Below are 11,869 nucleotides of genomic sequence, written 5' to 3' on the forward strand. Positions count from 1 at the left end.
TGGGTGAACTCAGCAGCTCTCCTCTCTGTGTGGAGACCGCTGGGCAGGAGCCTGGAATGGCGGCTGGCCTCCCTCCACAGTCCCGTCATTCAGTTGCCACCAGCCGGCCAGCAGCGGTGGCGGGAGTGATGGGAGGGAGGCCGCCCACACCCGTAAGACCTGCGCAAGCGGCTGGGGCCTGCAGCCCAGCGTCTCTCAGCAGAGTGGAGTGGGGCAGACAGAGGGCACCGCAAAGGGACAGGATGGGTGCCCCTGGCTACGTGCCACACCTTGCCTGGGGCAGGACCTGGCATCCCCCTGGCTTCAGTCAGTCTCTCCAGCAGGAGCACCAATGACCTCCCTGGGCCCCTTCTGTCCCTGCAGCCCGTGGTCCCAGCCCCGTTCCTGGGCGGCTTTGCTGAGCAGGCCGTGGAGCGCAGAGACGCCCGTGAGGTTGCCCACCCCAGGGGACGTGCATGTGTGTGGGACGGACTTTCCTTCATCGCATGAAGCCCCTGGGAGGCGGTGAGCAGGCCCCTCCCCCAGGACTGGCCCAGCCCGTGTGGCAGTTGCCCCTGGGCAGGCGCTGACATCGGGGCTCCTGCAGGAGGACACCGACATGCTGAAAGGCCATACGGCCGGCTGTGGAGCCTGAAAGCCACGTGTTGTCCCATGAACATGTGAAGGCGGGCGCACTTGGCCCGGAATGCGTGGCTTTCTGAGGTGTGATCTCCTCTCTCCAGACCCCCCTCCGCCCTGTTGGGTCACTTACCTGCACCCTGAGCCGTGGCTGCTTCTCCCCAGGTCTAAGCGACGTCTTAGGCGTGAGCGGCCCTTCCAGTTTCAGGGTGGTTCATAGCCACTCACTGGGAGCCCTGGACCGCCCGTGTGAGTGGGGCCGGAGGTGCCCAGGAAGTGAGGGGTCCCTCGCTGGCCCCAGGCCTGGTGGTTCTGGTCCCAACCCTGGTGTGCTCCCCACCCCCTACCCTGGCCCAGAACTATCTTGAAGCCCTACCACAAGACCGTCACTCCTTGGACCTCTGGACCTCGTTAAGATGCAGAAGGCCCTGGAAAACTGAATCCAGTCCATGCTCGCTGCAAACTCGGGTCACCTGGGGAACCGCCACGACCAGAGGCAAACGCAGCAAGCCCTGGCGGGCTGTCCCTGCACAGCGCGGGGCTCCCCACTTTGCTAACTCCCCTGATGGGATCCCAAGAAGCCATGGAGGTGGGAGCCTGTGGGGAAGCCCGGACGTGGTGGGTCCCTGTCCTCGGGACACCCCTGTCCTCCTGGAGTGCCTCCATGTCTGCTCCCCTCTGGTCCCGCAGGCCCTGGCGGGCAGCTGCAGATCCTTGCCTGCCCAAGGCCGAGCAGTGGCTGCCGTAGGAGTTTCTGATCCTAGAGAGCAGGTGCGCGGGTGGGAGGGGTGAGTGTGTGTGTGTGTGTGTGTGCTTGTGTGTGGGAGAGTGTGCATGTGAGTGAGTGTGCATGGATGAAGGACCTGAATGTGCATGTGACAGGTGACATGGGTGTGCAGGCGTGAGTGTGCACGTGTGTGAGATGACGTGTGCACGTGTGCGCGTGTGAGCATGTGTACGTGTATGAGAGGTGAGTGTGCAGGCGTGACTGTGTATGTGCAAGACAGGTGTGAGTGTGCATGTGTGAGTCTGAGTTTTGATGTGAGCGTGCAAGTGAGTGTGTACTGTATGTACCTGTGAGTGTGCTCACGTGTGAGAGATGGTGCTACTGTGCACATGTGAGTGTCTGTGCGTGTGAGGGATGCTGTGAGTGTGCAGGTGTGAGACAGGGACTCCTGGGTCCTCAGAGAAGCTAGGGCACGGGACCGGAGCAGACGCGGCGCTGCCTGACTTCTCACCGGAGGGCCTGGAGCTGGATTCGGAGCAGGACCAGTAGCCACGCAGGAAAAGAGGGTCAACGTCCCCAAGGGGCCCCTGTCTGGGGGTGATGACTGGAGGCCTTTTCCGCCTGCTGCCTGCTTCCACCCTGCGCAGGGAGAGCCCCCATCTCTGGCTCTTTCTGCCGCTCTGGGGGCGGGGTGCGAGGTCCTCCTGACGGCCAGCACGTGTGTACGTCATCTGGGCCCCTTCTGTCCAACACCTTCTTTCAAAAGAGAGAAAGGGACGTGCGGCTGCCGTAAGCAGGAGCACAGAGGCTGTTCTTCCCAGGCCAGCAGGCTGGGCTGCCAGGTCTGCACTTGGCTTTCCCGAGCACGGAGTATCCTCACGAAGGCGCCTCCTCTGTCCCCAGCCACCCAGCTCGGCACCCTCCCACTGAGCCGATCCCCCAAGCACTCCCGAATTAGAGCAAGGTCCTCCAGCCCTTCACCCCCCGACTCCCCGATCCTAGCCTCAGAAGAATCAGGGAGCTCACCCACGTCCCTTTAGACCGGGGAAAACAAGAACCAAACCCCTTGCCCCTGCCCTAAGGGCTCCTGTCCCCTCTGCACGACCATCTGGGTCCTCTACCCCATGGCCAGGATGAGCTCCACAGCAGGAGGTGCTGGGTTGCCCAGGGCCCTTTGGCTCGGCTGGGCACGTGCTCCAGCGACAGGCAGGCATGAAGGTGGCCAGGCGCCAGGATCCGCTGGGCCAGCCCCTGAGATGGACCAGGCAGCTGTGCTTAGGGCGGACAGGGTGTCCTCCTCCCAGGCCCACCCCTTCTCTGCTGTCTTGAAAGGGGCAGGGACACTTGCCCCTACTGTGCACAGATGCAGAGTCAGAGGCCTGGGGAGGGGAGAGGCAGGTGTGTCGGGAGGGCGTAGGGCGGGAGGGTGAACCGAGCGTGCACACACTCGGACTTTACCCCACTAGCAGACGCCACTAGAGCCTTAATAACTCAACGGGCCTCTTTCTTGTGTTTCTCTCATTACCCTAATATTTGGGGGGTGTTTAATAGGATTGCTGGTGGTGCGTCCTGGTTTTCTGCTCTGCAGCTGGGGCAGGAATTTCTTGAGGGGCGCAGTGCGGGGCACTGGGGGGCCGTGTCTGTGCAGACCACGAAGCCTGGCCCGTGGTGGCTCTGGCGTGGCTGGCGGCAGGGGAGGCCACGGAACGCTCGCTCAGACGACTGAGCAGGGCTTTCTCGAGGATCGCGCGTGGTCAGCAGTGGAAGATAGCACGGGCCAAGCCTGGCTTCCCAGGGCTCCCCCTTCGTGTGCATGGAGCCCCTCGCCTGCCGAGCCGCATGGGGTGACAAGTTAAATCTCCAATGTCCCGGCTCGGGGTGCTGTCTGTTGATTCCGGGGGGACTTCCATTGCCCTTGGGTAAAACCCAGGTAACCAACCCGACAGCCTTGGGAGGCAGGGGCCGCGGGGCAGGCGGGGAGGCCGCGGCCCAAGGAAGCGCATGTCCCCACGTGAAATCCCGCATCTGTCCCCCGCGGTCGTCCGGCCCAAGAGCGCCCTGGGAAGGTCCTCACTGGTGGGGCAACTTCTGCCGTTTCTCCGTCATGCTCGGTGTGGTCCTGTTGGTGGTAGGCTCGGTGTGGTCCTGTTGGTGGTAGGCTCGGTGTGGTCCTGTTGGTGGTAGGCAGCGCCGTCCTCGAGGACACAACGTGGGGGCCGTGGTCTGCACACCTGGAGAGGCTGGATGACCGTGAGGGGTGATCTGAGCCTCGGCTCTGGGGACGGCTCAAATGCTCGGTCCCGCTGGTCGGCAGGACTGACTGCCCCCCGGGGGAGGCAGGAGTGTGTCCTCCTGGTTTACAGATGAGGAAGTGGAGGCTTGAAGCAGAGACCTCCTCCCCCACTGGCAGGGCCCCTGTGGGGGACGGACCTTAGGTTCTGAGACCGGAGGGAATGAACACTGAGCCTGTGGGACTGCCCCTTCCACTGCCAAGACCCCGATTCCAACACAACCCTCTTTGCCAGCCCTGAAGGTAAGCATGGGGACGTGTGTTTTTGGGCCACGATTCAGTGCAGCGTGGCGTGGTCGGTGCTTGCTCTGCGGGCGGAGGACGCCTTCCCTGGTGCCCCCTGGGGGACCCGTGGTGGGAACAACCCAGGGCAGAGCTGGTTTCCCGCTGGGGTCAGGGGCGGCCGTGTGGACCCTGCGTGGTGCTGTCACATGTCTGAGGACGCGGGGTCAGACTTACTGGTGTCTCGCTGCCCAAGAGAGTGCTCAGCCCCGAGTGTCACTGGAGCCTGCACGGCCCTGCTTGGTGGGGAGGCGGAGACCCGTCTTTGCTATCAGAGAAGCTTCCGAGGAGGGTCTCCGTGCCCCGCAGTGAGCCCGCAGAGCCCAGCGCGGCCCGGTCCGTGAGCGGGGCGCCCCGAACTCCCTCTGCGCCCGGCGTGTCCGCGTCCCCCCCCCCCCCGCCCCGCCAGCTCCGAACCGTGTCTGCGAGTGTCTGCGTCTCCGTGAGACCTGGGCACCCATCGGCAAGGGGTCCTAGGGTATCGGAAACGCTGAGAGGTGACTCTGGGGTCTGGGCGTGCTCCAAAATGTTTCCGTAGAAACTCCTGATAATTACTTCGTGGTTTTCCCCGCCCCGGCTTAGGCCGGTTGGGAGGGACCCTCTGCTCGGCAGGTGAAGGGTGTCTCTTCTCGGTCGTCGGCTGGGCTGCCGGTGGCCCTGCAGCGCTCCTCAGGCCTCACTCCCTGAACAGTAACCCAGAGAGGGGGGCCTGGGGGCTCAGTCGGTGAAGCGTCTGCCTTCGGCTCAGGTCATGACCCCAGGGTCCTGGGATCGCGTCCTGGGTTGGGCTCCGTGGTCCTCGTGGAGTCTGCTTCTCCCTCCCCTCAACAACCCCCGCACCTCCGCGTTCTCTCTCCTTCTCTGACAAACAATAAATAAAATCTTTAAAACAAACAAACAAAAAAAGGATCCCAACGGAATGAAGCCGCAACAGAAGTCTCCGCTATCGGGTTTGGGGTGTTGGTCGTGCCGTCTCTGCCCGGAGGGAGAAACACGGCCGTCATTTGCTCGGACCCCAGAGCCGACGCGGGAGGGGCACGGGGAGGGCGTCTTCCTTCTGCTTCGCCATCCTGCATCCGTGGGGGGAGCAAGCGCCAGGCCTCGGGGCGCGGCGGGCAGCACTTCCCACGGGGCTGGTCCACGGCGGGTGGGCGCCGGCTCTGGCTCCTCTGCGATGTCCCCTGTTTCTGTGGCCCTGGGGAAACCTCTGAGCTGCCCTGAGCACGTTTCCACATCCGTGACGTGGCCAGACTCCCGGGTGGCCGTGGCGGTGAGGCAACGAGGCACCTGCCCCTCCCAGCCCAGGCCCGGGCCGGGCGTGCTCCTGCCTGACCGCGGCGGTCCCCTCTTCAGATGGACTCGCACGGCCGCTGGGCCCTTCCTGTGGGACTTGCCCCCTTCGCTCGGACGCACGCGCTTCCTAAGGCCAAGGGCAATGGGGTGTGAAGTGATTCCACGGTTTTTAAGCCGAGGGGGTATGACGTGGGTCCCTTCTTCCATCTGGCAAAAAGGACATTCAATCAAATCGAGTTAATTTAAACACTCTCGCTCCCTGTGGCGGCGCCGTGGCCTGCCTCTCTCCGCCGGCCGTGGGGAGCGCCCACGGGCCCTGCCTGGGCCGGCCCTGGGGCACCCGCGTCCCCGCCTCTCCGGGCCGCCTCCCGTGCTGCTGCGCGGTGCGGACGCTCCCGGTGGCAGCCGCTGGCCGGATTTCTGCAGCCGCCCAAGCCGGTCTAGGGAGTTGCATCCCTGCTAACGAGGCGCGTTCGAAGGGCCGTGAACCCCGGTGGTGCCCGAGGGAGAGGCAGAGCCCACGTCATAGTCTCCATCTGACAGATGAGGAAATTGAAGTCTGAGGAGAGGTGAGGTGACTCGGCCCAGCACAGCGCGGGGCAGTCCCCGACACTGAGCCCTGTCCTCGCGCTGTTCCCCTCCCGGCTCAGGAGCCCACTGAGTTTGCGCAGGTCACCTTGGACTGGACCCTTCTGACCTTCAAGCGTCAGATGCCGGAGCGTTTTGGGGGCCAGGCCTTGCACCGTACTCGAAACAATTTCCTTTTCCGTGTGAAGAACATTCCTTTGGCTTCTCCTGTGACTCATACCCATGGGCTCTGGGAGGTTCCTGGAGGCACCTTATCCACGGAGAAGGGAGACTCTGAGCTGGTGTCCCCCGGGAGTGCTCAGGGCGGTTTGTTTGCACGGCTGGGGAGGCAGGGAGGCCCGGAGGAGGCTGGGCGGGTGGGGGCCGGGATGCCAGGAGAAACCCAAAGGTATGAGACCAAGTCAAACTCAACAGTTCTCCTCCAGGCCTTTTCAGTGTGAGGAAGGCTTACCCCAAAGTACACAAACCAGCAGACTGAATCCCCCTCTCTGTTTGAGCAGGGCCCACACAAAGCCTGCCCTCCGGAGTCCTCCCTCCGGCCCGGCCCGCCATGGTAACCGCTGAATCCCCCGGGCCATGGGAGCAAGCCAAGTATGTGCCTGATTGTCCTGCGTCCTCTTGTTTCTCTCGGCCGGCGGGTGGAAGGGGACGTCGCGGACGTGTGTTTTTTCCTAGGCTGATGTATTTATGCCCTAGTTCTGTTGTGCTTTGTTTGGTGGAGGAGGGATGGGGTGGGAGGCGGTGGCGTGGCCGGGAGACCTTGTGTAGCAGATGGGTCAAGAATGCTCCTTCGGACCTGAGAATGCCGCCACCGAAATCCCGGTAGGGCTGTCCCTCTCCCAGATGCACACGTCAATGGACTTGGAAGCAGTTTCCAACCCGCAGGCCTGGGTGGTCCCACGGCGTTCAGACTCCGCCATGGGCAAGGAAGGAGGGGTCAAGGCTAGGGGTGCGGCCGGTGGCCGCTGCGTGCGGGAGGCAGGAGCACGTGCGGTGGGACGCGTCTGATGAGGCACGGCAAAGGCTCTCGACTACTTAGTCGCACACCACGTCCCGCTAATGGACTGTATGTTTACACGAGGACTGTATCTGTGTTTTTAAAACCCCCCATTAAGGGAGCACAGGACGGGGTCCCGTGGAGGAGACCTGTGGCAGGCGTAGTTCCACCTGATGGAAGGTGGGGGACAAGTACAGACCTTCCAGGGAGGAGCCGGGGACCTGGTGGCTGCATCGACCGGCACGCAGAGGCCACCACGGGTCCCAGCAGTCTCCGTGCCTGCCTACCGTCGGGGGCTCTATCCCTTTAACTAGTACAGCAGTTTTGCCCAAATCCACTGTAATGTGACAACGAATCCATCGGTCTCCTTTCTTTGTAGAAATAATCAATTCTAATCAGTAATTGCTTTTGGACAATAGCTCAATTCCGCTGTCATCTCCTGGCTTCCAGCATCCTAGCATCCCCTGAGCAGCTCTGAGGACAATCCTACAATTTACCATCCCGGTGCTCAAGGCCCGACAGTGCTTACCCCGGTGCTTCCCCGTCAGGTTAACCTGTGGTCCACATGTCCGTCCCCTGGAAGAGAAACGTGCGTTGGCATTGGCCTCTCCGGGGTGTTGAACTGGGGGTTCACCTCTCCGGGGTGTTGCCAGCCTGAGCAACAGACCCCGTTTCCCGGGGCCGCGTGGACACACCGGGGACTGCCGAAGTGATTTTCCTTGGGAAGTTTCTCTGAGGCCTCACGGACAGTCCAGGAGGAAGGACTGAGTGAGACAAGCTGGCTTTAGGTGGGAGGGACAGGCGGGACCCTGTGCAGGGGGCTCGCGGACGGTGGGAAGGAAGCTGTGGCAAACAGGCGGGGGCCTAAGTGGCCAGTCCAGGACCACGGTCCCTCTGTGCTCGCCCACTGTCACCTTTGCCCTTTCGTCCCAGGGACTGAACTCCTCGCCCTTCGCCGGTTGTGGCAGAGTCTACGAATAGCTTTAGGCGGTCGTGACACTCAGCTGGGGGGTTTTCTGTTGTCCCCCCCCCGATGTCTCCGGTTGGAGGCCTATGTGTCTGGTACATCTTGTTTATTCAATAACACGTTCCTTCAGGAGGCCCGTCAGTGGGAGGCGTGTCCGTCCGTTCCTCACTGTTCTCTTAGGTGGTGGGTCGAGGCCGGGCTCTGGGAGGAACAGGGGACTGCGGCCGCCGTCGGGATGTCAGAGGCACGTTTCAGGCAGACGTGTGACCACATTCTCTTCAGGGACCATGACGCGATGTTCTGGAGTCGTTTTCCCCCTTTCCCTTAAGTTAGGCTTTGTAAGAAAAAGACAACAAAGAATCTGCTTCTGGTACAAAGGTTTCTAAGATATTTGTTACGAAGGAATAAAAATCCTATTAAAATATTTATAAATCAAAACAACCCCAGAAGCCACACACACAATTAGGCCTTTCAGACTTCTATTCTGAAAGCCAGATAAATCATCGTTCGGAGAGCAAAGATGAGAAGTCACAACAAACCCAAAGTGCTCGGAGGGCTGCCATAGGCGAGGGCACAGAGTGTGGTAGAAAACCAGCCCCTCTCTGAGCCGTGCACAATCCACTGACATCCCGGGAAGGCTTTGAGTTTCTGACTCATCAAAAAAGAAAAATAAAGAAAAAGAAAATGTCGTGTGATGTCATCTGTGGAGAGCACGACTGGAGTCTAGAACTTCAGGACGAAGTCGAGAACTCGAGCGGAGCCGGACGGTCGGGATGAGGCAGCCAAGGCGTACCCACAGCGAGCGCCTTGCTCCCATCCGAGGGCCGGACTCGAACTCGCACCCCGGGCTCTCGGGTCACGGAGCTCTTCTCATGTCTGTCCGTTACAACAGCCCCAGGGTCCCGGCCGTGAGCCAGCCCTGGAGTCGGGGGCCGCAGGTGCCGCGCGAGGTCGTGTGAATGCTGAGGACACGAGGAAAAGCTTGCTTACGGGTTCACCTGGTTCACCTCTTACCGTGTGTTCGTGTCTCCCGCCGTGACCTCACGGCTGTGCAGCGGGCTTCTGGCACACGCTGAGACCCCGCTCGGCTCTTCCTGACCCCGAGCCCTGGGGGAGCCGTGACTCCTTCCAGCATCTCCGAACCGGCTGCTACTCCTTCCCATCTCCTTCCGGCTTCTTCGCCGCCAGAGAAGCCCTTGCACGGGTCAGGGTCGGGGCCAGCTCTCCGCCCCGCACGGACAAAGGCCGACCCTCCAGTCCATCCCCACCATCGCCAGAACCCAGCCAAGGGCCCGTGACCGGCCTGAGGACCTCTGGGGCTCCGGCAAGAACACATCCTAAGAGTAAGGATCCGGCTTTAGTCTCTCCCTTACGGTGACCTGAGCGTGTCTTTTTGTTCCCGCTCCGGACACGCTTTGGGCCTTCCAAGTTACCCGTCCCGGGGAGCGTTTGCGGCAGGTGGCCGTGGTCCCGGTGGGGTTCTCTGGAACTCCGTGCACTTCCTTGCTGGGCGGCTCCCCATTTGGAGGCGGGGAGGGCGCCTGGCCGGGACGGTCCGCAGTGTCCCCAGCCATCCCCCTCCAGGGCTGGGCCCCGCTCTCCTGGCCCACTGCCCTGCCGGGGGCCGGAGACGGTGTGTGCGGTGAAGGATTTCTGACTGCCAGCCTGGGGGAGGCTCATCCCGAGGGACCCCTTTGATCGGGAGCCCCAGCAGACAGGGAGTCCGAGAGGGACCCGTGGCTGCTGGGGAGGGGACCGTTTGCACAGATGACAGCGCTTAGCCAACGCCGCAGCCGCCCGACTCGGCAGGGAGCTGTCAGCAGGAGGCCGGAGGCCTGGGGCCACGTCTCACAGCAAGGAGTCTCCTGGCGTCTGGCGCTCACCCTGCCAGGGCTCCCCTCTGGCCGCCCCGCGCTGTCCTCCTCGAGGTGACAAGGACCCATGCTTGACCTCCTTCCGCTCTGCCTCACCCCCTGGTGCCGCTGACGGAGTCCTGCTGGGCAGGGCGGGAGGCGGCCTCTTTCCTGCCGCTGCGGAGAGACGCAGGAGACCCTCGCCTCCCCACATGGCCCGAGGAGGCCCGTCCCGCTGATGGAAGCTGTCACGGAACCTTCCAGTGTGGTCGGCCGTGGCTCCCGGCCCACGCTCCTGGGGCGGTCACCCTTGGGCAAACTGACTCACAGCCTGACAGACAGGAGCACCAGCGACGGAAAGGAGCCGTGGGATGGGGCCCAAGCCCCTGTCTTCGTCTGGTGCTGCCCCAGCCTAGCCCTGCCCTCTGCCAGTGGCTCCTGTCCCCAGGCTCCCTCGGGGAGGGTGGAGATGACCGGCGTGAGTGAGGACCGCTGGGGCTGGGGATTGCCTTGTCCAGGGACACGGCTGGACACGGCTCCCATGGTGACTGTCCGTGGCCCCTGTGTGCTGCTGTGAAGGGGTCTCTGAGGGAAGCTGGGGGGTCCTCAGGGTGAGGCCGTGGGCACCTAATGAAGTCAGGAAAAAAGTGCATTGTACTTCTGGAGTTGAGTCCTAGTGGAGGGGCTGATGGAGCGGGGGGCTTGGAGGACAGGGGGACCCTGGGCTGCTGCGTGGTGTGGCCCCAGGGTTCCAGTGGTCCCAGCTCCTGGGTGTGCATGCTCAGGGAGCGGGGCAGGAGGCTCCTGGGTCCAGGGGTGAGGGTGGGTGTGAGGTGTGCCCGAGTGCAAGTCTTGTCTCTCACGTGCCTCTCGGGTTCCAGGTGCTGGAGGGGGTGGGGAGAGAGGACCCTCGGCCCCGGATGCCAGGGCCTTGGCGAACTCTGTGCTGAGCTTGTCTGGCTGCTGGTTTTGCTCTGAGTCAGGGCCAGCGGGCACCCCAGCTACAAAGTGCGCCCCGTCTCCAGAAGGGGGGCCCCCCAGGCTCGTGGGGGTCTGCTGCTTCTCAGATCACCTCTTGCATCTAAGCGAACCTTCCCCTCTGTTGAAGGATGGAGACCACGGACATTCCTGTTTCCCGGAGCAGCAAGCCTGGGGAGAGCCGGGGGAGCGGCTGAGCCAGAGCCGAGCAGCCGCACGTTCCTGCTGCGGCCTGGGCCGCAGCCCGGGGCCGTCCTGGAGGCCGCACAGCTGGCTGTAGGCTGTGATGGGCACGGTCCCCGGCCTTGGAACTCCGGAGTCTCCATGAGATGTGCGGGGGTCCAATCCTCAGTCGGGGGGACGACGGGCTGACTTGTCACCCCTCCTGCAGGCACTAGAAGATCCCAGACCCTCGCCCGTAGCTCTCATAACCTGTGACTCAGGGAGGCAGGGCCTTCGGGACAGGAGGGCCGAGGCTGGCTGTTGATTTTGGCTTAGCAGGTGTTTCTATTCCTGGTTCTATGGAGACTTTCCTCCTACAGAGATGAAAGTAATCCCACGCGATTTTTCTAAGTCCCAGCCTTCCGCAAACTCACCGAGGGGTTCCCCGCACGGCTTCCATCTTACCCGGAAGCTCAGTTCTTGAAAATGCATCCAGCGGCCGCGAGGACAGTGAGAAGGGACTCTGATTCTCAGAACAGACGTCCCGGGCCCAACGTCATGCAGAAGACGGGCTCGGAGTCCTTTGTCTGGAGTCGACTTGCTCCTCACTCTCTCTGTCCGACGCAGGCCCAGCGGCTGCGGGAGCCCCAACATCGCCAGGCCGCGGAGCGATCCCTGAGGGCTGGCGTGCCCAGGGCCCGGACATCAGGGGAGCAGAGGGAGTCGCGGGCCCAGGGCTGGGGCGCACGGCTGGCGGGACCCCCAAGGTGGAGCCCGTAGCCAGGAGCCCGGCATGAGCCGTGCCTTCCGCCTGGTGAGGACTAATGGCCAGTCACGTGGTGCTTCAGCCTCGTGCACAGGTACATTTGGTTCTGCGCCATCTTTAATAAAGCAGAAATGGGAGGAAATATTTCCATCCAACAACGTGAATAGAGAAGCAGGTTTGACACAGATAAGATCAGCCCTACATTTCTGGGAAGCCTGGCTCCCCCCGGAACGTGGGTGCTGACGTCTCGGCTCCTTCCCGGTGTCGGGAATGCCAAGTGCGTGCCCAGGACTTGGGGTCTCGGTGACAACAGGTGAGTGGGGTTCAGGGCGGCAGGCGGCAGGCAGG

General features: G+C 62.7%; 1 protein-coding gene across 1 annotated transcript; it reads right to left on the minus strand.

Moving 5' to 3' along the window:
- Positions 1-4,495: 4,495 nt before the first annotated feature.
- On the minus strand, positions 4,496-9,829 carry LOC125080553 (translation initiation factor IF-2-like). Its single transcript, XM_047694399.1, has 6 exons — positions 9,615-9,829; positions 9,196-9,376; positions 8,556-8,724; positions 5,522-5,630; positions 5,205-5,337; positions 4,496-4,600 (listed from the first exon to the last, which is right to left on the minus strand). The coding sequence occupies exons 1-6, from the start codon at positions 9,827-9,829 to the stop codon at positions 4,496-4,498; spliced, it is 912 nt and encodes a 303-aa protein (XP_047550355.1).
- Between the last annotated feature and the right edge of the window lie 2,040 nt (positions 9,830-11,869).

This window comes from Lutra lutra, chromosome 11 (genome assembly GCF_902655055.1).
Source record: "Lutra lutra chromosome 11, mLutLut1.2, whole genome shotgun sequence".
NCBI lineage: Eukaryota > Metazoa > Chordata > Mammalia > Carnivora > Mustelidae > Lutra > Lutra lutra.

Excerpts from the sequence above, each read along its gene's own strand:
- LOC125080553 (XM_047694399.1), bottom strand. The coding sequence starts at position 9,829 with ATGTGGGGAGGCGAGGGTCTCCTGCGTCTCTCCGCAGCGGCAGGAAAG. Across the intron at positions 5,338-5,521 it reads GGCCGGCCCAGGCAGGGCCC|GAAGCGCGTGCGTCCGAGCG; the intron begins GTGGGCGCTCCC and ends CCTTGGCCTTAG. Across the intron at positions 4,601-5,204 it reads GCCTGGGCTGGGAGGGGCAG|GGAGTGAGGCCTGAGGAGCG; the intron begins GTGCCTCGTTGC and ends GTTACTGTTCAG.